At 50.7% G+C, this 22,814-nt stretch overlaps 4 protein-coding genes and 2 pseudogenes across 4 annotated transcripts; 2 read left to right on the top strand and 4 right to left on the bottom strand.

Annotated features, from left to right (window-relative positions):
- Positions 1-3,685: 3,685 nt before the first annotated feature.
- SAPIO_CDS5174 (uncharacterized protein) lies at positions 3,686-4,544 on the top strand (the record flags this gene model as incomplete). Its single annotated transcript, XM_016787555.1, has 3 exons — positions 3,686-4,103; positions 4,201-4,293; positions 4,363-4,544. The coding sequence occupies 3 exons, from the start codon at positions 3,686-3,688 to the stop codon at positions 4,542-4,544; spliced, it is 693 nt and encodes a 230-aa protein (XP_016642886.1).
- Positions 4,545-4,995: 451 nt separating this feature from the next.
- SAPIO_CDS5173 (uncharacterized protein) lies at positions 4,996-6,220 on the bottom strand (the record flags this gene model as incomplete). The annotated part of the gene is made up of 3 exons (XM_016787554.1): positions 4,996-5,051; positions 5,133-5,944; positions 6,123-6,220. 3 exons carry the CDS (start codon positions 6,218-6,220, stop codon positions 4,996-4,998), a joined length of 966 nt encoding a protein of 321 aa, XP_016642885.1.
- A 1,818-nt stretch (positions 6,221-8,038) lies between these two features.
- On the bottom strand, positions 8,039-12,070 carry SAPIO_CDS5172 (annotated as a pseudogene; the record flags this gene model as incomplete).
- Positions 12,071-12,935: 865 nt separating this feature from the next.
- SAPIO_CDS5171 (Uncharacterized protein) lies at positions 12,936-15,349 on the bottom strand (the record flags this gene model as incomplete). Its single annotated transcript, XM_016787553.1, has 2 exons — positions 12,936-15,214; positions 15,337-15,349. 2 exons carry the CDS (start codon positions 15,347-15,349, stop codon positions 12,936-12,938), a joined length of 2,292 nt encoding a protein of 763 aa, XP_016642884.1.
- Positions 15,350-17,245: 1,896 nt separating this feature from the next.
- SAPIO_CDS5170 lies at positions 17,246-18,082 on the top strand (annotated as a pseudogene; the record flags this gene model as incomplete).
- A 984-nt stretch (positions 18,083-19,066) lies between these two features.
- Positions 19,067-21,689, bottom strand: SAPIO_CDS5169 (Dolichyl-phosphate-mannose--protein mannosyltransferase 2; the record flags this gene model as incomplete). The annotated part of the gene is made up of 6 exons (XM_016787552.1): positions 19,067-19,710; positions 19,805-20,564; positions 20,648-21,155; positions 21,253-21,297; positions 21,363-21,493; positions 21,558-21,689. 6 exons carry the CDS (start codon positions 21,687-21,689, stop codon positions 19,067-19,069), a joined length of 2,220 nt encoding a protein of 739 aa, XP_016642883.1.
- Between the last annotated feature and the right edge of the window lie 1,125 nt (positions 21,690-22,814).

Below are 22,814 nucleotides of genomic sequence, written 5' to 3'. Positions count from 1 at the left end.
TAGAACTAGAAAATAAAAAGAAGGGATTAGAAAACTTATATATAGAATTATTAATATTACTAATATTATAATTAATATACTTTAAGTAAATATATAAGTTATACTAAAACTACCTCTTATAGATAATATAATCTTAAAAGACTTATATATTATAGTAAAAAATATATTTAGATATCTTAAAGAAATACTATTAAGAAAAAATATTATTAATTATTTAAGTAAAGTAATTATAATTAATTTTAAAAATAACTATACTAAGGAAATAAGATTTAAAAATATAATTAGATATAATTAGGAGAAGAAATAAAAAGAACTTACTAAGGAAGAAAGAAGAAAAATAAGATTATTATAACTAATAAGTCTTTAAAGATAAAGACCAAGGGAGGGGGAACATTATATTATAATATAATTATAATTAAGTTATAAGAAAGTAGTATAGTACTATAAAATAATAGATTATATAATAAAGGAGTTAAATAGAACTAAGTCTAATTAATTAGTTAAATAGAAGTTTAATAAGATAGTTATATTTATAACTAACTAACTAGTTAATTAGAAGTATAACTAACCTTGGGGGAGCTTAGAAAGGAAATGTCTATATAAACTATAAGTTCTACTATATATCTAGTTTATCTTTTAAGACTCCCTAGTAGTTAATTTAAGTATAATGACACCCCTATACTTAAATATACACTTCTCACCTATATCTTGTGAACACTGCTTGACTGCNGCTGCGGGTAATATCCCAATACTATTAAGAAAAAATATTATTAATTATTTAAGTAAAGTAATTATAATTAATTTTAAAAATAACTATACTAAGGAAATAAGATTTAAAAATATAATTAGATATAATTAGGAGAAGAAATAAAAAGAACTTACTAAGGAAGAAAGAAGAAAAATAAGATTATTATAACTAATAAGTCTTTAAAGATAAAGACCAAGGGAGGGGGAACATTATATTATAATATAATTATAATTAAGTTATAAGAAAGTAGTATAGTACTATAAAATAATAGATTATATAATAAAGGAGTTAAATAGAACTAAGTCTAATTAATTAGTTAAATAGAAGTTTAATAAGATAGTTATATTTATAACTAACTAACTAGTTAATTAGAAGTATAACTAACCTTGGGGGAGCTTAGAAAGGAAATGTCTATATAAACTATAAGTTCTACTATATATCTAGTTTATCTTTTAAGACTCCCTAGTAGTTAATTTAAGTATAATGACACCCCTATACTTAAATATACACTTCTCACCTATATCTTGTGAACACTGCTTGACTGCCTTACTCTACCACTAACAGATAACTACCTTAATCCTGTCACCAGTTGTATCCACCTGATACTGTCAATGGGCTAGTGTTAGGATTGTAACAACTGGGTTGCACAGACGTTTGAGTCGCTATCTTGTTTCGCCGTTTGGAGCTTTCAGATCAAGTAGCTCCTGCGTTACTACCGAGCCGTTATGTACTTAGACTCACACTGCTTGCTCGATGGAATTTCCCCAGATAACTCGTTTCGGGCCACACAGACAATCTCGTATTCCCCGGAACTAGATTGGGTGCAGTACCATGTCATCACCATGTAGCCCGATGACCCGTTCGGCTATGCATCAGCATCTTGCATTACGCGTGAGTTGCTCTCATCGATTTCCCCTTCCTTCTTCAGAACCGAGCCACCTCAGCTGGGCATAAGCCAGCTGAGCCCGTGGGCTTGCGCCGGGGGGGCCTTCGTTTTGCTCCCACTCGATATAATTTGCCATGTCTACAAAGTGTATATAGAGTATAGTGGGGTTGCGAGGATGAATTGCTCGACATTTTTAGGACGCTTCTCTTCTAATGAGTCGCCTTTTGTAACCAACAACCACGAGAATGACTCCAGCTCATTACACACTACTCAAATTACCTCGAGAGATCCATATGTCGCTGTCGGAGCTTCCGTTTTCTGATTCGCCCCCAACCGGACCTCATAAACACGTGATAGAGCTTCGGCCTTGTGGGGTCTGGTTGTCCCTCTCATCGCGTCGCTCCTGTCTGCGGAGCAACATGTTACCCAACAACATGGACGCCGTACAGCTATTCACGAAACCGACGTCTGTAACGCCCTCAAATGGAGGCAAGTGACCCTCTCTGTGTGAGCAATGGCCGGGCCTTAATAAGGTCGCACACTCCCTCTTTACAGTGGCATTTAATATACTCTCGAAGCCATATGGAGTGATGACTTGGCAGGGATACTGTACCAGGCTGACCGAATTGCACTCAGCATTGACAAAATATGGTTCGCCTCATACCGCGCGAAATTGAGGAACTGATTTGTTTAGCTGGCTGTCTCCGGAAAAGGTATCGAAATCCTTTCTCTCATCCATTCTTGCGTTGGCCGATGTAATAATTATGTTCCAGGGGCCCATTGGAAACTGTCGACCTTCAGCAAACAACGACTGTTGGAGGCAACAATGGATACCTCTGTTCAGCCTACAGGATACAATTCCAAGCTCGCGAGATACCACTGCAGGTGTAGGGCGCAACTGGAGAGAGATTTTTGGTCCTCGGCGTCTCGGCTGGCGCAAAGGACACTTCGACACAAATTCTTTCTCAAGCGCTTGATGACGCTATCAGGGGTATAAAGGCACCATTGGGCCGTATCGGGTCGTGAGGATACTACTGTGCTAGAACAAACGGATGGGGGAATTTGACTCTCCAGTACCTACTAATGGTTCCGTTCTATAAGTGAATCAATCCCCACATTTGCCGGTCCACAATTGGCAGTTGCCTGAGAGGACTGCTCCTCTGATAAAGGATGAGTGGAGCTGGATACCCATGCGAGGTCGGTAGGCTGCCCATGGAGTCCAGCAGGCTAAGTGTGTGGATTGGGTACGAAGTTTTTCTGATATATATCAATGGATTCTTGGATACGACTGGACTGTGCATGGTTCGGCTCGGAATATGAAATGTGGCTCGATTTGTGCCGGTTCGCTCTGTCTGATCCTGTTCCTCTGGGGTCAAACGACGTTCTTCAGCATCCTTCACCGAGATCACGTGATCTCCATATAGAGCGAGAAGGTGTATTTGATGTTTTGCACTCTTCATCAATATCGATGGATACCCCTCTCTAGAGATTATAAGAATGACTATCACCGAGAGGTGTTCTTATCACTGACCTTTCTCTCGTCTCAGCTAATCTTTCGCACCTCTTTGCTTGAGCGAGAGTGCGAATGAGTGGGTCGAGGTTCGTAACTGGAAATCAGTCCCTGCATGTCACGACGTGGCCGCAACCTGGTCACGGGCAGGCGGTGTGGCACAGCAGGAAGGAAAGTCACGTGGGGAAAAGACTATTAGTCAAGATGTCGAATGCCTGCCATGAGGCTCGGCAGCTCAGGCCAACTGGCCGCAGCCGGCCGGGCCGCCAACAGGGTCTGCCGTTGACCTGAGCCAACAACTGGAAACAAGGACGCAGACCAGGCCTCGATCCTCGCTCAGAAGCTCATCAGCATCAACAGCTCCCTTCGAAAATCAACTACACATCATCAACGGCGACAGCAACACGCGCATCTCCAACCCCGTTCCCGATCTCGTCCTCCTCATTATCTCGACCCAGGCCCACCGAAGCGACGAAATCATTAAAGCCATTCTACTCTCGATTTCTACAGCCATCCCCTTCCCCCAAACCACACAACAAAAATGCGCCTCCCATCCCTCCTATCTATCCTCCCCCTCTCCTCCGCCCTAACAATAACCCTCCACATCTCCCCCTCCCACCACACCTCCGGCGGCCAATCCACCTTCCCCCCAAACACTCACGCGACCCTCAGCACCCTCGGCGCGCAACACTCCGCCTACCTAACCCCCGCCGGCGAGTTCGTCTTCCGCAACGTGTCCGAAGGATCCTACCTCGCCGACGTGCACTGCGCCACGTACGCGTTTTCGCCTGTGAGGGTCGACGTGGCCGAGGGCGAAGGGGGGAAGGCCGTCGTGCAGGCTTGGGAGACGTATAGGGGGAATGAGTGGGACAATAAGGGGGAGGTAAGGGTCGGGGAGGGGGGAAGGGTTGAGGTGAGGGTTTTGGGGGGGAAGCAGTATTTTGTTGAGAGACAGAAGTGTGAGTATTATTTCTCCCTTATCTGAACTCTTGGAAAGTGAGGAGCGTATGTGAAGAGGGACTTTTTTTTGCTAACCAGAATGCGTGGGATGTTTAGTCTCGGTTTTCACTATTCTCAAGAATCCTATGATTCTGTTAGGCCTTGTTAGTATGGGGTTGTTTATTGGGATGCCTTACCTTGTCGATAACAGTGAGTTTCCCCCTTCTCTTTCCCGGCTTTCTCAGCTTTGTTAAGTTCTTGCTAACGATGTATGCGTAGTGGACCCCGAGATGAAGGCCGAGTTCGAGGAGAGGCAGAGGAACAACCCGATGAACAGCATCCTGGGCGGCCAGCAGCCCGGAGCGAACCCGATGGGTAACTTTGATATGGCGGCGTATTTGGCGGGTACGAACAAGAAGGAGGGCAACGGTAGGGGTGGGAATGGCGGTGTTAGGCGGTAGAAAGGGCCATGGTTTTGGTCGGTTTCTCGTTCTATGATGTCAGTGAGGGCTTGGATTGGCTCCAGATGAAGGAAGGGGTCTGCATTCGATGTACGTCTGCTGCGTTAATGTGTCTATTAATAGGGAATCTGTGACTACCCTGTCCGGAACGTCGTGCTGATGGGCCGCACTGTCACTCGCTTGATATTCAAGGCTATGATCTCGGAAACATTGACGACAATTTGAATACTACAGATGTTGGTCGGAACGCTGCGAGTGCCCAGCGAATCATTCGGGTCATTGAATTTGAGGCAATCACGGACATATCAACTTCGCATTACCATGATTCTAGCATTAGAACGCAACAAGACAACATGAAGGCGTCAAGGAAAAGAAAAGAAAAGAATGTACGAGTGCACCAGCTCATCAGTCTTCCCTCCCAGCAACCCCAAAATAGACCCTCGGCCTACTCTCAGAAGTCACCTCCAAAATCATCACCACCACCAAAGTCATCATTCTGTCCATCCGCTACACAAGTCCGAGTAGTTAGCACTTCACATTCCAAAGCGCCAGATGGGAGGGAAAAGGCTCAAGGGATCTAGCACTCACCATAACCGTCCATATAGGCATCATGCTGCGCATCATTCACCGCATCAGCAACCAACGCACCACCAATCAACCCCGCACCAACACCCAGCGCCGCACCGGCGGCCACGCCTCCCATACCAGGTCCACTCTTCTTAGGAGCGTGCTGCTGCTGCGGGTAATATCCCGGCTGCTGGCCGTAGGGCGGATACCCCCCATACGGAGGCTGCGGTCCATATCCATACCCCTGGGGAGGCGGCGGGGCCCCGTACCCTCCCTGGGGAGGATACGCCTGCGGACCACCATATCCGCCGTGCTGCGGAGGATAGGAACCACCTGGCGGGGCGCCATAACCACCGTATCCCTGCGCGGGCTGACCGCCATGCGACCCTCCTCCTACCTTGCTCCCGGCCTTGCCGAGCAACTTCCCCAAGAATCCTCCCTTACCCTTCGACCTCGTCGCATCCTGCCCCTGCTGATACGGCCCCGGAGACCCTGCGGCGGGAGGATACTGATGCTGGAGATAACTCTGCTGTGCGGGCACCTGTCCCGGTCCACCGCTGCTACCGGCTCTATGCGCCGCGTTCTCCTGGTCCTGCAGCTCGCGGGCTAACCGCGCATCTTCCTCCTCCTGGGCCTTCTTGGAGGACGAGGACTGGTCATCGTTGCCGTCCTTGAAGTAAGGATTTATTTTGGTGTCGCTGGGGAGTGGCGTGCCGTCTGCGGGGGGAGCGTAGCCGGGTGGGGCGTCCGGGGGTGGACGGGTTTCTTGGGGGAGGGCGGGGGCGGTGGGTTTTTCCCATTGGGATTGTTTGGTGTGGAGGTTTACGTAGAACCTGAGAGTTTGATGTCGTTTAGTATGCGCCTTTTTTCAGAGATTCTTGTATTGGGAATTGACAAGATGGGGGGAGGTTTCCAAGGTCATGAGGTTTCGGTTATCACGGCGGGGTAGGCGCATCGTGAGATGGGGACGAGGTAGAGAGAGAGGGGGGGGTTAATGAGAAGAAAACCTACCATTCTTTGTATTGATCGTTCCATTGCGCGGTCCAGCCAGGAGGCACCTCAGGCGCCTTGGGGGGCGGAGGCCCGGGGGGAGGAGCAAAGTCGGACATTTGCGCGGCTTGAATCGGCGACGATGAGAGATGGGAGATGAGGTGTCGACGAGATGACGTAAGTGGGTTGGATCGTTTGCGATCAGAGAGACTCGAGGTCTCTTAAATCGCGTGGGTTAGATTTGAAATGAATAAAAAAAAAAAGGAGAGATGGAAAGGACCCTGAATCTAAAAGATTTAAGGTTGGGGAAAGATAAAGATAAAAAGGAGAAAAAGTATCGACCTGCTAGATCGAGGAAGGAGGGAAGGAGGGATGGAGGGGTGGAGGGGTGGACGAAGTATTGCGTGTTGCGTGTTACGAACCGGAATGGTGGATGTGGACAAGTACGGGCAGTTTGTCCCGCACTTGCACCTTTGACGTCGGAAACTGTAACAGAAGATGGCTATTACATATCGAGTATGGCATGTATTTGAGTAGTACAGTACAATACGCTAGATCAATCCGCCTCCCTTTTCCATTGTCGCCGTTCCCATCAACCTTAGCGTAGATCCCCCATCAATCCCCATCCATGAGGTGGGAACAAGCCCCTCCTTCGGCAGCTCAAACGCGTGGCCAAGCTCCCTCCCGGCCTTTTAGATTCCGAGCGAGCGAGCGAGACACCCCATTTGGTGCCAATGCCAATGCCATGCCATGCCGTACCATACCATTTTCAGTGGCACATTTCTAGGCAGCCTCTTTATGTGGCGTTTTCTAGAAGAGGCCAAACTCCCCTCTGAGGCTTTGCAACCGGCCGGAATTCGTCATCCACACAAGCTTTGTTGCACAGCCATTGCAAACGAGCGGGTCTTCTTCTTTTTGCCCTACTAGATTAGTTTCGCCGTTTCGCCTCACCACGAGACCTTTCCAATAATTGTTTGTGACTGTGGTCGTGCTGCCTGCTAATGCCACTCCGCACTTGGAATGTCCTCGAGTGTTCAGGATAGTCGCAAGCTACGAAGTAGTATGATGACAGATGGGGTATGACAGGCAAGGCAACTCTTCCTCGGCCCTCAACCCACATCCACTTCATAATGGAGGTGTCGAGCATGCCTTTTTCTGATTCCTCCATTTTTTGTCACGTGCGTGGGCTGTGGTCTGTTCGGTCTTTCTGTCTTTCGGTGAACATCAAGCACCACCTCCCTCCCAAGCACGTCTTCGATTCCACGCCGGGGCAACTTCTTATCACCGTTCCTCCCGACATTCCTAGCATTCTCTGGAGCCCTCAACTCCGGAAGTCTCATATCTAAACCAATCACAGAATTGCCACAACTGGAGAGCATCAAAGCATAGCATTAACAGGCACACGACAGACAGGAACGTCTGTCCTGCACCTAGAACGGACAGCCCCGCTACAGCTCGCCCCCTTCGCTCACCTTCCTACATGCCAAACTCTCTTTAAATCTCTTTAAACGACTCCCTCCCCTTCGTATCCCACAACATCGATACAGTTGCATTGTTCGGCCTATGTCGCCCTTGTACACTGGACACCCCTCGGGGATTCCTCTCCTCTAATGATACCCTGTAAACAGAAGCGTTCATAGGAGTGTAGTTGAGAGCGAGAAAATCAACCATCTCCAGCGGAGCGGATGCAGTTGTTGACGTCGTCAGACTTCATCTCTCCATCTAGCAACCAGTTCTTTCCCCTGGCATGCCAGACCCTCTAGGAAGCAACTGGGCTCGGTCAGAACATGCCAGCAGGTGTGATTTTCACACTCGTCTCATCCAGACCCCGCCCAAGCCCAAGCCCGTCCCCCATCCTTCAACCCCCGTCATAGATGTACTAGTAGAAATGTATTGACATATTTATACTATTCCTAAAGATCCCTCTAATATTTCTTTTATAAATTAGAGAACTTGAAAAGAGAATGAAAAGCAGTATGCTCCTTCGCTGACTCGAGTAATTTGATGATATTCTTGTGCCCTTTCTCAGTAGCCCACGATAGCGGCGTCCGACCATCCTTATCCTTCAAGTCAACGTCAATGTTGTCTGTCCCGAGCAGCAGCTCGACGACAGCCTCGTGGCCTCTCTCAGCAGCAAATGATAATGGAGTCCGGCGTCCACCCACAATTCTCTCTCCAGTTGACAAGTTGACATCAGCCTTACCTGTCTCGAGCAGCAGCTTGACAACAGCCTCGTGCCCATTTGCAGCAGCCCATGATAACGGCGTCTGACCACCACTATCCTTCAAGTCAACGCCAATGTTGCCTGTCTTGAGCAGCAGCTTGATAACAGCCTCATGGCCTCTCCCAGCGGCAAACGATAGTGGCGTCCGGCGTCCATCCGCAGTTATCCCCCCAGTCAACGAGTTGACGTCGACCTTGCCTGTCTCAAGCAGCAGCTTGACGACGCCTTCGTGCCCTCTCTCAGCAGCATATGACAGTGGCGTCCGGCCTGACGATGTATTATGCGACTTATGCCTCGAGTCGACATTGACTTTGTCCTTTTTGAGCAGTAGCTTGACGACAGATTCGTGCCCATTTTCAGCGGCCCACGATAGCGGCGTCCGGCAATCTCTATCCTTTGAGTCGACGTCGACCTTGTATATGTCAAGGAGCAGCAGCTTGACGACAGATTCGTGCCCACTTGCAGCGGCCCACGATAGTGGCGTCCAGCCCTTCTTATCCCTTGAGTCGACGCCGGCCATGGATATACTAAGCAGCAGCTGAACGATAGCCTCGTGCCCTCTCTCAGCAGCAAACGATAGTGGTGTCCGGCCCTTCTTATCCCCCGCGCTAACATCAACCCCGTCCGTGCCAATCAGCAGCTTGACAACGGCCTCGTGCCCATTTGCAGCGGCGAATGATAGCGGTGTCCGGGCTGATAACTGCCACTGCTTATGCTTCTTCTCCTTCGAGTTGACATCGACCTCACCTGTCTCGAGCAGCAGCTTGACAATGGCCTCGTGCCCATTCGTGGCAGCCCACGATAGCGGTGTCCGGCCATGACCATCCTTCAAGTCAATGTCGACTTTGCCTGTCTCGAGCAGTAGCTTGACGATGGCCTCTAACCCTCTCTCGGCAGCAACCGATAGCGGCGTACGGTCGGAGGGACCCTTGGAATCGATATCGAACTCCATAGATGCAATCCAAGCCATAGCAAGAGCCATATAACCCATATCTAGGGCCCACAGGATTGGTGTCTTACCCTCTGGGACTGTAAAATCTGATCCATACTCCAGCTGTGAGAGAAAGTCATCACCTTGTCGAGAGTTTGTCTCCTGTTCCAGGAGTGCTTTAACAGCATCACGATGGCCGAGTTTTAGGGCCGCGAAGAGAGGATAATAATGTCGCCCTCCGGAAATATTGATCCTAGGATGGTGCCGACGCAATATCCTTATAAGCGTTGCCAAGTTCTTCTCTGCAAGTATGTATAGAAGGTTGATAGGAGGCTTGTAGGGATATCGCACGAATATGTTATTCAGGCTGATCCACGTCCCGAGAGAAAATTCTCCCAGGAAGTCGTCCTGAGGCACCCCGCTCGCAGCTGCATTGGCGTGGTAGAGGACGTGGCCGCTTGCGTAACTGAGAAACGGGAATTTTTCTGACACAAGCTGTTGCAAATCTTTCGCTTTTGGAAGTGCTTCACCTGATGACATACAGCTAGAGATATCGGCCTGCATATGCGTTTGACAGCACTTCTTCAGCCGATCATGACTCAAGCTCTCGAAGTCTTCTGCAAGTCCTGGCCAAAGATAGTGCAGGCCACCCTCCTTAATGAGATAATCCCTTACTGATTCGTGGATGAACTGAACTGTTCGATCTTTGGATCTAGTAATTTCGGCGAGACCCTTGGAGGAACTTAGAACAAATCGGTCTATGCGGTCGAGGGTAATTTCGCGGCGGTTCCATTCGACCTTCTCATCTGCGTTTAACCCAGACGCGACTGCGAAATAGAACTCTTCACGCTTAAGCGGCCGTTTGGCGTACAGTATCCACTGGATACAAAGCCGAAGGTCGGCCATGTTGTTCTTGTCTCTCGTTAGAATGTCCTTAAGCAGATCGCTTAGCCTGTCGGGAATTTCCTCTAGCCTTTTCCGCACGGCAAACATACGGCCGTTGTTGAATTCCTCGTTTAGGATGTGGACTACCAAGAAAATCCACAGGAAAATGTGGCCTGCCTTCTGGAGAATCTTGGTTCTAATATCCTCAACGTATCCGTCCTCCTCCTCAACTTCGAGCCTTTCTCGCACATATTTTTCAATAGCTTCTGCATGGCCAGTTTGATCCTCTAAAGTCAGCCGCAGGCCATACCGAACACGAATGAGCGGATAGCGGCGACTTGAGAAACATATGTAGAGCTTAGATCCAGCTTCAACAGCGCGTTGCCCGAACTCCTTGAAGGAGTTTATCACGTCTTGAACTTCGTGCTGGTCGCACTCATCAAGGGCATCGATAAAGCAAGTTAGCTGGCGTTGGCCGAGTTTTGCTATTGCATTGGAAAACGCTCGACGAAGTGTCTTAATGTCCCACGCGGGACTGCTGCTTTGACTTTGGACGTCAAGATCCGGGCTGTCGAGCAATTTCTGAAGATCAGGCAGTCTGGTCAGTAGTTGATGTAGAAGTGATCTATACATTCCAATCTGCGATTTTTCCAGGTCGTCGCCTCTTGCATGGAAGAAAAATGAAATGACAGCTGCATGGTCGGTGGCGGTCTCCTTTGAGAGGTCGAAAGCGAATTTCATTACGGTAGACTTCCCAGCACCTGGCTTTCCGTCGATATACAAAAAGCCACGATGTTGGCCAAACTTTTCGGGATCCAGCCAATCCACATACTCAGGGGTCTCGAGCAGCCACTCGCATGTTTTGTCCTGTGCATCTTCGATACTATCATGTCGAGCATCGATCCCCGCGAATTTTAACGAGTCCAGTAAGGCTCCCCGGCGATCTTGTAATGAAAGTGGGTCCAGCCCGACTTGTGATTCCCATCTGCGCAGCACTCCAAGCAATCTCTTGAATCCAATCTCATCTGCGGAGCCAAACTTGACCATGTCACTGTGGTTGGCAGGAATAGACATGCGAGAATAACTTTCAAGAGTGGCGGATTGCTTGGGCACGACAACCCCACCCATGCCCAGAGGCAGTTCCTCAAAGAAGCATGTGACCTCGAAAGGCCTGCCGCCTTCACGCAGTTCCCGCGCCATTTCCCAAAAGTTGTCTTGAATGCTCTCGAGGCGTTCATTGTTTGTCCCCAAGATCTCCAACAGCGACTTGTTGGTAGACTTGACAAGGCTAATAGCAGAAACCGGGATCTTGGCCCAGTCGGCCATCCAGGAACCCCTATGGGGAGTGCCCATAAATATAATGCCTTTTGTGCAATGGAATATGTCGCGAAGATATGGTTCCGGGTTGTTTCGAGACGACAGAATAACCTCCTTACAAACAAGACCGCCCAAGCTGTGGGCGACAAAGATGAGAGGACGACATGATGCATTACAGGAGGCCCTATCCGTCGTCAAGTCGTTCAGAAGATTCGTCGCGTGGTCGGTCAGCCGATTTAACGAAGCAACAGACTTTTGCACTATGTATGCGTTGTAGCCGTACGTGAGTATGCGAGCTTTCTCGAGCCTCGGCGGGAGAAGGGTCTTCGGCCATGGTGTGGACTGCCCCTTGGCAGTCCATGTGCTGTCCCGGTTGCCAGACAGACCGTGGACAAAGCAGATGTCGACTGTGGCATCGGGGCAGTCGTGCAGGACCTTCACTCCATCCGGGAAGGTGGGGTCCGGTGGGGTCTCGGACGGGGAGTTAGTGTCGGGGTGCCATCGCGGGTTCGGTAGGGTGGGGCCCGCTTGTGGTTGCTCGCTTCCCGACCAGGCAATGGCCGTCCGAGTTCGCTTCGAGGACGGAAATATCGCATCTGTGATCCTCTTCATTGTCTAATGTACCTCGGTGCGTTGGATCAATTGAGGAAATGCTGAAGTAGGGTAGATAGTAGTGGTTATGCCTGACGAATGTGAGCTAGACCACGGGCGAGCAAGACCAAGGGCCTTATCTAGAAAGCGTCTTCTGCAAGGCCAGTATTTGCAACGAAACGGAGTAAATGCGAGGGGAAAAATAGACCTTCGAAATCTCTCGTCTCGGATAGGAGAGAGGCAACTGAGCGAAAAGCAAAGTCCCTAATTAGGGAATAGTGAAGAAGAGGGGAATTTCGGTCGAGGTGCCCAGCCTGCCCAGCCTGCCCTGCCGTTTTTCTGATTCCTCCATACCTCCTCACGTGCGCAGGCTGTGTCCACGCCCTGTCCTAGTTTCAACGAGAGCTCTCCAACACCTAAACCGACGAGCGACGCCATGGCTCATTTTGTGGAATCTCTCTAACCCCACCTTTGGCAGGGGAGTCTGAGGAGTCTGCTCTGGCATAAGATCGGGAATGATGCATTTGAGATAAAAAAAAAACAAGTTCGAAAAAGGTGCGATTGGAGAAAGCCCCCTTTTTTACTTTCAATGGGCTAAACCGAAACAATTCCTTGTAATGTGCTCCATATCCCCAAAACATCCATCTAAATCCGCATTCTATGCTTTCCGAGGGTCCCGCAGGAATGATATCCTTCCAGAGAAAAGTGCAAGCCGCCAGAATGAAGATGAAGCAGAAACAGGTGAAAGGAAAAGGAAATCAAGGTAAATCACAAGAATAGCAGTATTGAAATGAATGAGCCATGCCTGGCTTCAGAACACATTGGACGCCCCATGTAGAGCAAAAACCACGGGGAAAATGGCTTCATCCCTCGACATATCCCAGCCCTAAACGTAGTCATCTGAGTGGTTCCGCCTCCGCTTCTCACCAAACAGATATGCCGCCTCCATGCAATACGTACCCCCTCCACTCGCCATCCGCCTCTCGCTACCATAGCAAATCACCACCGCATCAACGATACCGCTGAGAATACTCTCCATCGAGCCCATGACCGAGTAACCGATGAAACTGGCCACTATACCGACCACATACGCGTATGCCGATCCCCGGATACCCATGCCATCGGGCAAGGTAACCTCAAGCTTCTTAGCCGTCAGCACCCAACCCGCGAAACCCATGGCCGTCGCGAGAATGAACCGGCTCGCATAAAGCACCATCTTAGCAAGCCGATACGGCACAAGCCCGTTGGACGTGCCCTCGCGCGACGCGAACACGCGCGGCGTAAGCGTCGCCGTCGGCGTCTGGGGCGACAAAAAGTCCATCTGGCTCAGACCCCGGGCCGCGGCCGCCAGGTTCTGAGAGTGGATGGCGCAGTAAGTAATCGTGAGGGGGTTCGTGAGGGCCACCACCGGCGTCGGGACAAAGCTGTTGGCGATGCGCTGAGCAATGTACGAGATGCGGGAGGGGAGGATGAGGAGCGGTAGTCTAACTAGGCGCGCGAGGAGCGTGGATTGGCAGATGCTGCCGAAGATGGTGGTGAGCGCATGGTTGAGCGCCGCCGTGACGATTTCTTGCGACGTCGGGGCCGGGACCGCGTTGCGGTGGAAGTACCATTGCGATACTGTCGCCGCCGTCGTTGCCCTGTGGACTTCGGTGACGACGGATATCGTCCACATGTACATAAACACGAACCACGCCCCTAGCCACCAGCTCGACACGCTGATGACGTACCTCGCTAGGCTCTTCGACATGTACCCGCCCAGGAACACCCGGGAGAACATGCCGAGCCACATCCATGTGAACGCGACGACGGTGAAGAGTGACGCTAGACCGACGAGCACCAGCGCAGAGTTCGCGCCCAAGATGCGGCTCGAAAATTCTAGTATGTCGACCGCTTGCCGGATGGAGTGTCGCCCTTTGATCACGCAGTAGACCCATATCACGGCTCCTGCTAACGGTACAATTGCGGCCCATCGCATCACCCGGTCCTGGAAGCTTGCTCCGTGCGTCGTCCCCTTGTAACTAGAGATGAAAGGATAAAGGAAGAAGGAGAACATGATTACAGGCACGGCGACGAGGATGAGGGATACGAGTGGTCGGACAAAGGATCTCAGCGCTGCGAGCCATAGCAGTGCCACCATTACCGCCACTAACGTGTCGACGGCCAACATGTAGAAAGAACCGTGCAAGGTCGAGTAGATGGTGTCGCCGATGGGTCGTTTCCTGTCAGGGGCTTCGGTATGCAGCCAAACAAGGACGTACGTGGAGATTAAGCTCGCGAGCAAAATCAAATAAGCCCAGGCGAAAAAAGGATCGTATCGAAACAGTTCTCCTTCTGTAGTGGTAACCGTGACCGCTTCGTTACCGTCGTCCTCTACGCTCCGCCTCGATTCGCCAAGATCGCTCTCTATGGTAGAATCCCTGCGAAGGGTAAATTTCCGATCTGGGCGGTCACGGAACTGTTGGAAGGGTGGCGGGCTACCAGCAACGTCGTCGAGCGTGTCCCCAATAAGCGACGCTGGTGGGTCGTCATCCTCAATCTGAGATTCCAAGCCAACATCGACAAGCCTGCCCTTAGCACTATCGCCTGTATCGTCCGAGTCGGCGTCTTCGTGTGTAATCTTGGGTATCGGTTGATTCGAAGAGAACCTATTTTTCCCTGCTGCCCTGGACGACTGCGCATGACTGCTCTGTCCGCCGCCGTTCCAGCTGCTCCGTATTCCCCGCCTGAATCGTTGCGTTTGGTATTCCGAGGGCCCGTCAGCGCTGCGGTCGAGAGACGCATTACTGGCCTCGTTTTCCGACCCTATACTCTCCTCTAGTTTGCCTGCAGCCACTGCGCGAGATTGCTGAAGGGCGAGTAGATCGGCCGCCTCCCTATCGCGCTCCTCCTCTTCGTCCTCCTCGCGAAACTCGTCCCTCGTGCTGGCGAATAAGGGGGCATCCTGAGCAGCCGATATACCTGACCGGAATGCATGACCGAACCGGGAGTTACTGCCCTGTTGCTGGTATGGATTTCCGTAAGTCCTGCCAAAATAGGAGCGGCCTAAGTTTCGGGTCGGTCGAGAAGAGCGGTCGGGGGCATATCGAGAGGGGGCACTGTCGTTATCAGCTTGACCGAAGTTGGAGAGGCGCGACTGGGACTGGGATAAGAACTTCGATGCGTCTAGAGAATATGCGGTCAGAGATTGGAGGGGACGAGAAGAAACAAGACGTTTTCCGAACAGTAGCGAAACAAACTGATTTGCTTCGAGTGCGGGGAGATTGGGCACTTCTGAGGCTACTCACATTCCGAAAACATGTCGTAATGGTAAAGTCCGGGGGAGGATTAGACTCCTTCAGATATTTCCACAAGCCTCCCAAAACACCAAGAAAGATATTTGGGAAGGAGGAGAACAATATCTGAAGGTGGAGACAAAGGGCCGGTTCCGTTTTCGTTCTATTTTCGAGTTGCCTTGGATTTGTTGGATTTGGAGAATGGGGAAAGTGAGCTCATGTCAGTCGCCAATGGTGGATATCGGAGGTCACGCAGACGAAGACGTGAGGATCATCCAGTCAGTCCGGATTTCCGCCTAGCGCCCAGCCCAGGTTATTTGGGGTTCTACTTCGTAATTCTTGGTAGGTTATCAGTTCCAAGGTGGGGGGGGAAGAGGGGGATCAAATGGGGACGGGTGCGGATGCGGGTGAAAAGGTTGCAGGCGTAGCGTAGAGTACGGAGTAGTGTGTTTGAGTGAGGGAGCGGGTGACAAGAGCTGGCGGCGAATGATGGATGGCTCTTAACGGATTGGGAGATACTCAAAACACTGGCAGTGCAGGTGTGCGAGGAAGACTGGCGGCCAGGTGACTAAGATCGGTGGTCAAGGTCTTGGTCACGACCTATCACGGGAAGAGGAGGTTTCTGATCGGGGAGAGGTTTATGATCTTTTGTGGAGAGGACGAGATCATCGGCTGCCTAGAGAGTGCATGGGTTCCTGAAAATAAATTCTGGAGAGGAATGCTGGGGGAAACACGAGCAGCTTCTGGGATTTGGAGGTGAAGAAACGAAAGACGAGCAGCTGCCTGACAATTGATACTAATACAGTGCACAGGACATGGATCATTGATGTATCACAAGTACCAGTCATGACTTGAAGTTCTTGGGGTACAAAGCACGGAGTAATGCTAAAGCACAGCCCTTACATCATCAGGTGGACTGTGACTGTTCAAGTTCTGCCTGGCTGATACTTCGTACAATTACATTACAATTCAATGTACGGAGTACTTCGTAACAGGTACGAAGTCTTCAAGATGCATGGGAGTCTCAGGCGGTGAGCAATGGCTGACGGTCGTGTAGTTTACTTCGGAGATCGCAGGACGAAGAATCAAGTGAAGAAGTCCGAGGTCGCATCAAATCGTAATGACGTTACGAGGGAGACCCTGGTGGTTCAATGTCATCTGAGAACCGTTGAAGGGCAGAGTTGAAGCAATACCGCAGGGGCTCGTTCTGGTGCTGAGTCCGTCCATCCATCAGCTCTCGAGTCTCGATTACAGCGATCGACTGCTGCAAATTGGACCGTCAGAAATGTCGGAAACGCGGTTTCTCGATTTTTCTCTGGCTCTAAACCGAAAGGCTGTCGGGGAAGGTATGAGGCGCCTATTAAGACAGCCTCCATTGACTGATGAGTCGATTATTTTGCAAATCTAAGTGCTGTACCCAAATTGAGTACATTACTCTGCACGAAGTACAAAGGTACACTATCATAATTTTGCCACTATGTAAGTACTTTATGGTCGGTTTAACTCCGGCTCTAGGACTGCATTTGTAGCTTTCGCAATCAGCAATCAACGCCGAAAAAATGCATGTGCACACAAGAAGCAGAACCAAGCCAAAAAAGCACACTCCAGACGCCAGCTACCAGTGTACCACCCGAAAGCCCCCTGCCACTCTCAGGTACCCATTGCTATCTGAGCCCACTCTGACCTCGCTTCCCAGCCTTGGGCCTTCTTCTCGCTTCCTCCGAACCAGTTTCTTTGAAGCCTTCATCAAGTCCAAGTTATTTCATCCCGCTTCTTTCGTTTCACCGACGTCAAACGAGCCCTTACCTGCGCCCCATCAATCCTTCGAGATCCCATTTCGCGCTCGGCCCGAGCTCCTCGTCACGCGATATCAAGCTCTCCTCCGCGATCCCAACGACTTACAACGAACGAACAACCCCCCATGTCCTCTCCTCCCTGGGACTACATCGCCAAACTAGTATGCATAGGAGACTCAGGATGCGGTAAATCCAGCCTCACCATCCGCCTCTGCGAAGGCCGATTCTCCCCCCACCACGACGTCACCATCGGCGTCGAATTCGGCTCCCGCATCGTGCCCGTCGGTCCTCCTCACACTCCCGCCTCCCTCCTCCCAACAGCGCAACCCTCCTCCGACCAGAAACCCTCAACGACAACAGACGAAGCCAACGGCACCTCCTCCCCACCCTCCACAGACAACACCACCGGCGGCCTCCCCGAACCACCGCGTAAACCACCACCCCCAGAAGCCACCGGCCCCCAAAAACACATGAAACTCTCCCTCTGGGACACCGCCGGCCAAGAAACCTACAAATCCGTCACCCGCTCCTACTTCCGCGGCGCCTCCGGCGCCCTCCTCGTCTTCGACCTCTGCCGCAAACAAACCTTCCTCCACGTCACCGACTGGCTCAACGACCTCCGCCAGATCGCTGAACCCGACATCGTCGTCGTCCTCGTCGGCAACAAGGCCGATTTGACACTATCTAGCGCCGACGGCGAGAATAAGCGCGAGGTCACGCACGAGGAGGCCGAGGAGTGGGCGAGGCGGAATGGTGTGTTGGAGTACGTCGAGACGAGTGCGAAGAGTGGGGAGAATGTTGAGAAGGCGTTTATGAGGGTCGCCGAGAGGATATACCAGAATATTCAGGCAGGGAAGTACGATTTGAATGATAGGAGGTCGGGGGTTAAGGGGCCTGGCGCTGGTGGGAATCGGAGCGTGCCACTGAAGAGGCCGCCTCAGAGCTCTTCGGGTTGCTGTTGAGGGAAAGGAGGGCGAAGGGGGATGGGACGATGCCCGGCGGTTGGCGATACATGATCGCCCTTTGATTTCATCTTTCTTGTCTATGTACGAACTGCGATGACGCATATACTACCTCGCTATATTGACTATAATCGTTAATGACTTCGGCGCCAATTTTGGAACAGCCGGAAGAGCGGAAAAGGCTTCAAGCTCCCCATCGGTGTGTGTGTGTGTGTGCGCGAATACCCCCAACTCCGTCTGTGTGGCCGGTATTCTTATCCCGTTTGGTATTTTACCCTGTTGGACAGTGGCGAGGTTATATGGAGATACTTGTGCGGTAACAGTAGAAGTATTAATCCCATACGGAATATTCACGGCTTAGAGCTAGGACACGCTCGCATGCACGCTAGGAGAAGTTCAACAATTGTAGCAAATGGCATTCATCTTGCATGGTGACTCGGGATTCTTCCCAAAATTCTCCTGACAGCGTCTTGTCTTTTTATCATCCACCTGCACCTTTTCCATCTCTTTTCTTTCTGAACGACTTACTACATGCAATGACACGGAACTGAAGAGAGAAAGTTTACACGAAGAAGAAAAAAAAAAAAAAAGATATCTTTTGAAACACAAGAAAAAAGAGCCCGCGGAAACATCCTTGCCCTTTCCTAGTCCACGCCTGTATTCCTAAACGTACAAATATGAGGGGAGAGATGGTGAGAGTCGGAGAGTCAAGCAGTCAAGGAAAGAAAGAGGGAGGAGGGAGGGAGAGAGAAAAGGTGTAGGGAGGTAGGAACAAGAGGCAATAAGAATAGAGCGTTCAAGTCCCAATCCAACTTTCCCACAAGATCCGAGGACATACGAAGAATATCCAACTCTCATCAACTCATTCCATTAATAGACTGTCCATTTTTGTCTAAATGCGCACATCTTCCTGGTGTAGAACCAAAGGATGTCAAACTAGGATCTTATCCACTCCTCCTCCATGTTTGGCAAATAAAATCCTGTTTAATCAGAAATTCGCCAGTTGTTGAACCACTTCATGTACTTGTAGTTTCGGTTAGGACCGGTCATACCCCAACAGATGGGGATAAAGTAGATGTAGAGTCCAATAGTCAGGGTGTAGAGGAAGCCGTAGATGGCGTATTGCAACGTCTTGTTCTTGTTGCGGGTGAACCAGTCGACGAGGAAGCCGAATGTCAAGACGGCAAAATACAGAGCTGGGTAGTAATGGTGGACGTAGGTCACACGAGCCATGACGGCGGAGGGAAGATAATGGAGGACCCAGCCGATAATAGGGTAGATACCGGCGTAGTGGATATGGTCAATATCCTTTAGGCTCAGCTCCTTATATCCGCGCTGCCATCGGATCAAGTACCAGGCAACGACGAGTCCGAAGACGCCGAGACTAGCCGTCGAACCCCAGTAGACGAGGGGGTTGCCTAGCAGGAAGTACTTGACTACTTTGTCGTCCCAGCTGCACATCCTCAGACCAACGTTGAGGATGGGCCACTGCCACCACTTCGAGGCAAGATCGTCTTGCTTATCTGGGTCGGGAACAAGCGCATTGTTGGAAGTCATCATGGCAACGTTCAGGTGAATGAAGTCGTGGAAGAATGGAGACTTGTACACACCAGGATCACTGGGTGGAACTAAAGAGATCATAAGTCAGCAGGCAGGTTAGGCAGGTAATGGCAGCTGTGCAAATGATACAAAGGCTGCCTGTGGTTTTCTTTTGATACTTACGCTTATCGTTCCAGTGAGCCTCAACATTCCAGTGAGTGTAGGAATCGCGGGGGTTGTTTTCCTTGGTGCAGGTGACCTCAATCTGCTTAAAACCCCACTGTGGCAGGTTGGTATTGCCAGCGCGGAGATAGCAGCCAAGGACAGCATGCCTCAGGCGGAAGGCGGTGGTCAGAGTTCGGATTCGGCTACGGTCACTGGAAGCTACATCGCGAACGACCTCGATCTTCCAGTGGTCCTTAGCATCACCGACGGTAACGTTGCCGTAGCAGGAGACTTCTCGGTCGGCCTTAGTGACGGGCGCGGCTACCTCGTGCGAATGAAGGTTGCGTCCAGTCTGAGTGTGGAGAAGACGAATGACATCGCCGTCACCAATGAATCGGAGGTCGGCCTCGGCGTCATAGGGCACATCGTTGCGGTTGGGGTAGAAGAACCAGTCGTTGTTCGAGTCCTTGTGGTGGTAGCAGGTAACCTGCTGCTGACCAGAGCCGTCGGGATAGGTCTGGATATGGGAGTGAAGAAGACCGCCACCATAGCCCATGTTCTTGATCGTGGCCCGCGAGCCATAGGCAATCTCAAGAGGACTGTTCTTTCCAACGTCGGTGCCCTTAAGGTTGGCCTGGAAGAGAGAGCTCATCTGGGCGTCTCCGGGGCCGCTATGGTCGAGAATCGCAAAGTGGAGGTAGAACGAAACGAGGTAGACGATCAAAGGCACAATAATCAGGCCAACGACACGCGCAATAAGGTGGGCTCCGAGGGTAGTCTGGAAAAACATAACGCATCAGATCTGTCCAATCCGAAAAAAGATATCATATTCGAGCCAGCGAGAGAGCGAGGGATACTCACGATGGGCATTCGGGTGTCCCCAAACTTGTTCCAAAGATCCTCGGCGGTGTATAGACCGACAAGCGCGGTGACGAAGAGGCCAACGAGCTTGACGCTGCACACACAGCCGATGCTGAGGCCAGTCATGAAAAGCCAAAAGAACCACTCTAGCGAGAAGCTGTTGTTGCGCTGATTATGGAACTTGGCCCAGCAAAGGACAGTGGCAAAGGTACCGCAGAGAAGCATCGAGTCGAGAAGGATGAACCGGCTGATGGTAGTGTACGAGTTCTCACAAAGAACCATCAGGGTGATCAACCAGACAGTGGCGCGCTTGAAATGAAGCTCTCGCGCGGTATAGTAGGCCATCGGGATGCAGACGATGCCAAAAAGAGCATTGAAGGCGCGCATGAAGGCATAGTTGACATCTTCGGGGTATTTCTCCCCGGACTTGAACTCGAACGAACCGTTGTAACCGGCGAGGACGCCAGAGAGGCCGATCAGCATTTTACCGAGGGGAGGGTGGACATCGCTAGAGAGGAAACGCGAAGTTAGTTACACAACCCCCTCCTTTCGTGTTTAGTGGTGCACGCAAAGTGCTGGGGTGCAGGGTGGTCGCTTCAGCATACAAATAGTATTCGTGCTTAATGTAGTGACTTCCGAATTTACCGAAGCTGCAGGATGACGACGCTCGTTAGCAAGTATCGCAGAGAAGGTTCCAAGACTGGATTCGACGTACTGGGCCTCGTCCCAAGTAACGATGTTGCTAATGCCAATCTTCCAAAGGCGAGTAAAAGCTGCAACAATGGTAAATAAGATGGGGGCGATGACGACCTCCCACTCGTCCAGGGTCTGCAAGAAGGACGGTTGCTGTATACCAAGGGTCGGTCAGGGTATGGGATTTGACAGAGAGCTCTTCTGGAGGGTCGCGAACCTTTTTGGCAAGCTTCTTGGTATCTTCGGGCTGAGGAGCAGCACGAGGGACCTGAGGGCCAGGCACGGCTCTCCTCCTCAAGCCATCTCCAAGGTCAGCGCCGGAGGCGGCGACGGCCTTGTCCACAGACATGGTGGAAATGTAACGAGAATAAAAATCGATCAGTCGTGTGTACTCGCCCGAATTAAAGTAGTATTGGTGGGAAGAAGGATGAGTTCGAGAGCTCCCAGCTGGGGATCGGCGAAGGAGTGGGCGAAGAAAGGATGCGGGACTGGAGCTCGGGGAAATAGGGACAGGACGAGCCGCAAGGAACTCAAAGAAATGTTGGAAAGAAAAAAGGTAGAAGAGAAGGAAACGCGAGTATTACGCGGCGTCAACCAAATGAGGCATCAATAAGTTCCTTTTTCATCAATTAAGAAGAATAAAGAAAGAAAAGCCGACGCCTGGAAAAGATGAAGTTGGTAGAATGACGAGAGGACGTAAGTGCCACCCCTTGAGTGGATATCGAAGGAGGAAAGGGGATAACGTCGAGGCTGCTTCCTTCCCTCTTTCAGGGTTTTGGCGATGGGGGGGGATTTTTTGGCATGTTCTAAGAATAAATTGTGTTAGAACATTGAAGGCTTGATCCAGCTCGTAAATGCGGGTACACTAGTGCTGTTCCAGTACATTGTTTGGCGCGTCTGTGTACTTCCCCCACAGAGGAAAATATGTGAGCGACGATGTACTGGAAAGTACCGCAAGGTGGGAGATCAATTCAGATGTATCGGTACAGCTATTGCCCCTGGATCTCTTTTGGCTACTCTTGTCCCTGTACATCCCAGCTACCCACGCCAAGCTCCACGACGCAACCCCTGGAATCGCTGGAAGCGGAACCCTGAGGGAGCAAATTGATTCGATTAATACGACCTGGGCTGATTTTCCTAGCGTTCCGGGAAGAGTTAATGCCACCTATGCCGTTTTGCCCGGTTCGATAGCTCCAGGCTGTGTTCCACCTCACCCAGCCGCAATTGAAACATTCTTCTCTTTGGCGATTCGTTTTGAGTGCGCTGGCGCTCAATTAATTCAGCTTCCCATCCCTCCCAGCCCCCTGATCGTCTCTGTTCCCGTCACCCAAATGGAATTGAAGATTGACACCAGGGCCTTGGGCCCGGTTCGGAAGGGCAAAAGCTGTTAGATACATTGGATTCCCTTAGCTGTGAACCACGAAGTTAACAACCTAGATTAATACAGACCCTTAACCCTAACCAACAATTGATG

This window comes from Scedosporium apiospermum (genome assembly GCF_000732125.1).
Source record: "Scedosporium apiospermum strain IHEM 14462 chromosome Unknown SEQ_SAPIO_0097, whole genome shotgun sequence".
NCBI classification, from domain to species: domain Eukaryota; kingdom Fungi; phylum Ascomycota; class Sordariomycetes; order Microascales; family Microascaceae; genus Scedosporium; species Scedosporium apiospermum.
The sequence above is the reverse complement of the archived record's forward strand: the minus strand, read 5'-3'. Positions and strand labels throughout refer to the sequence as shown.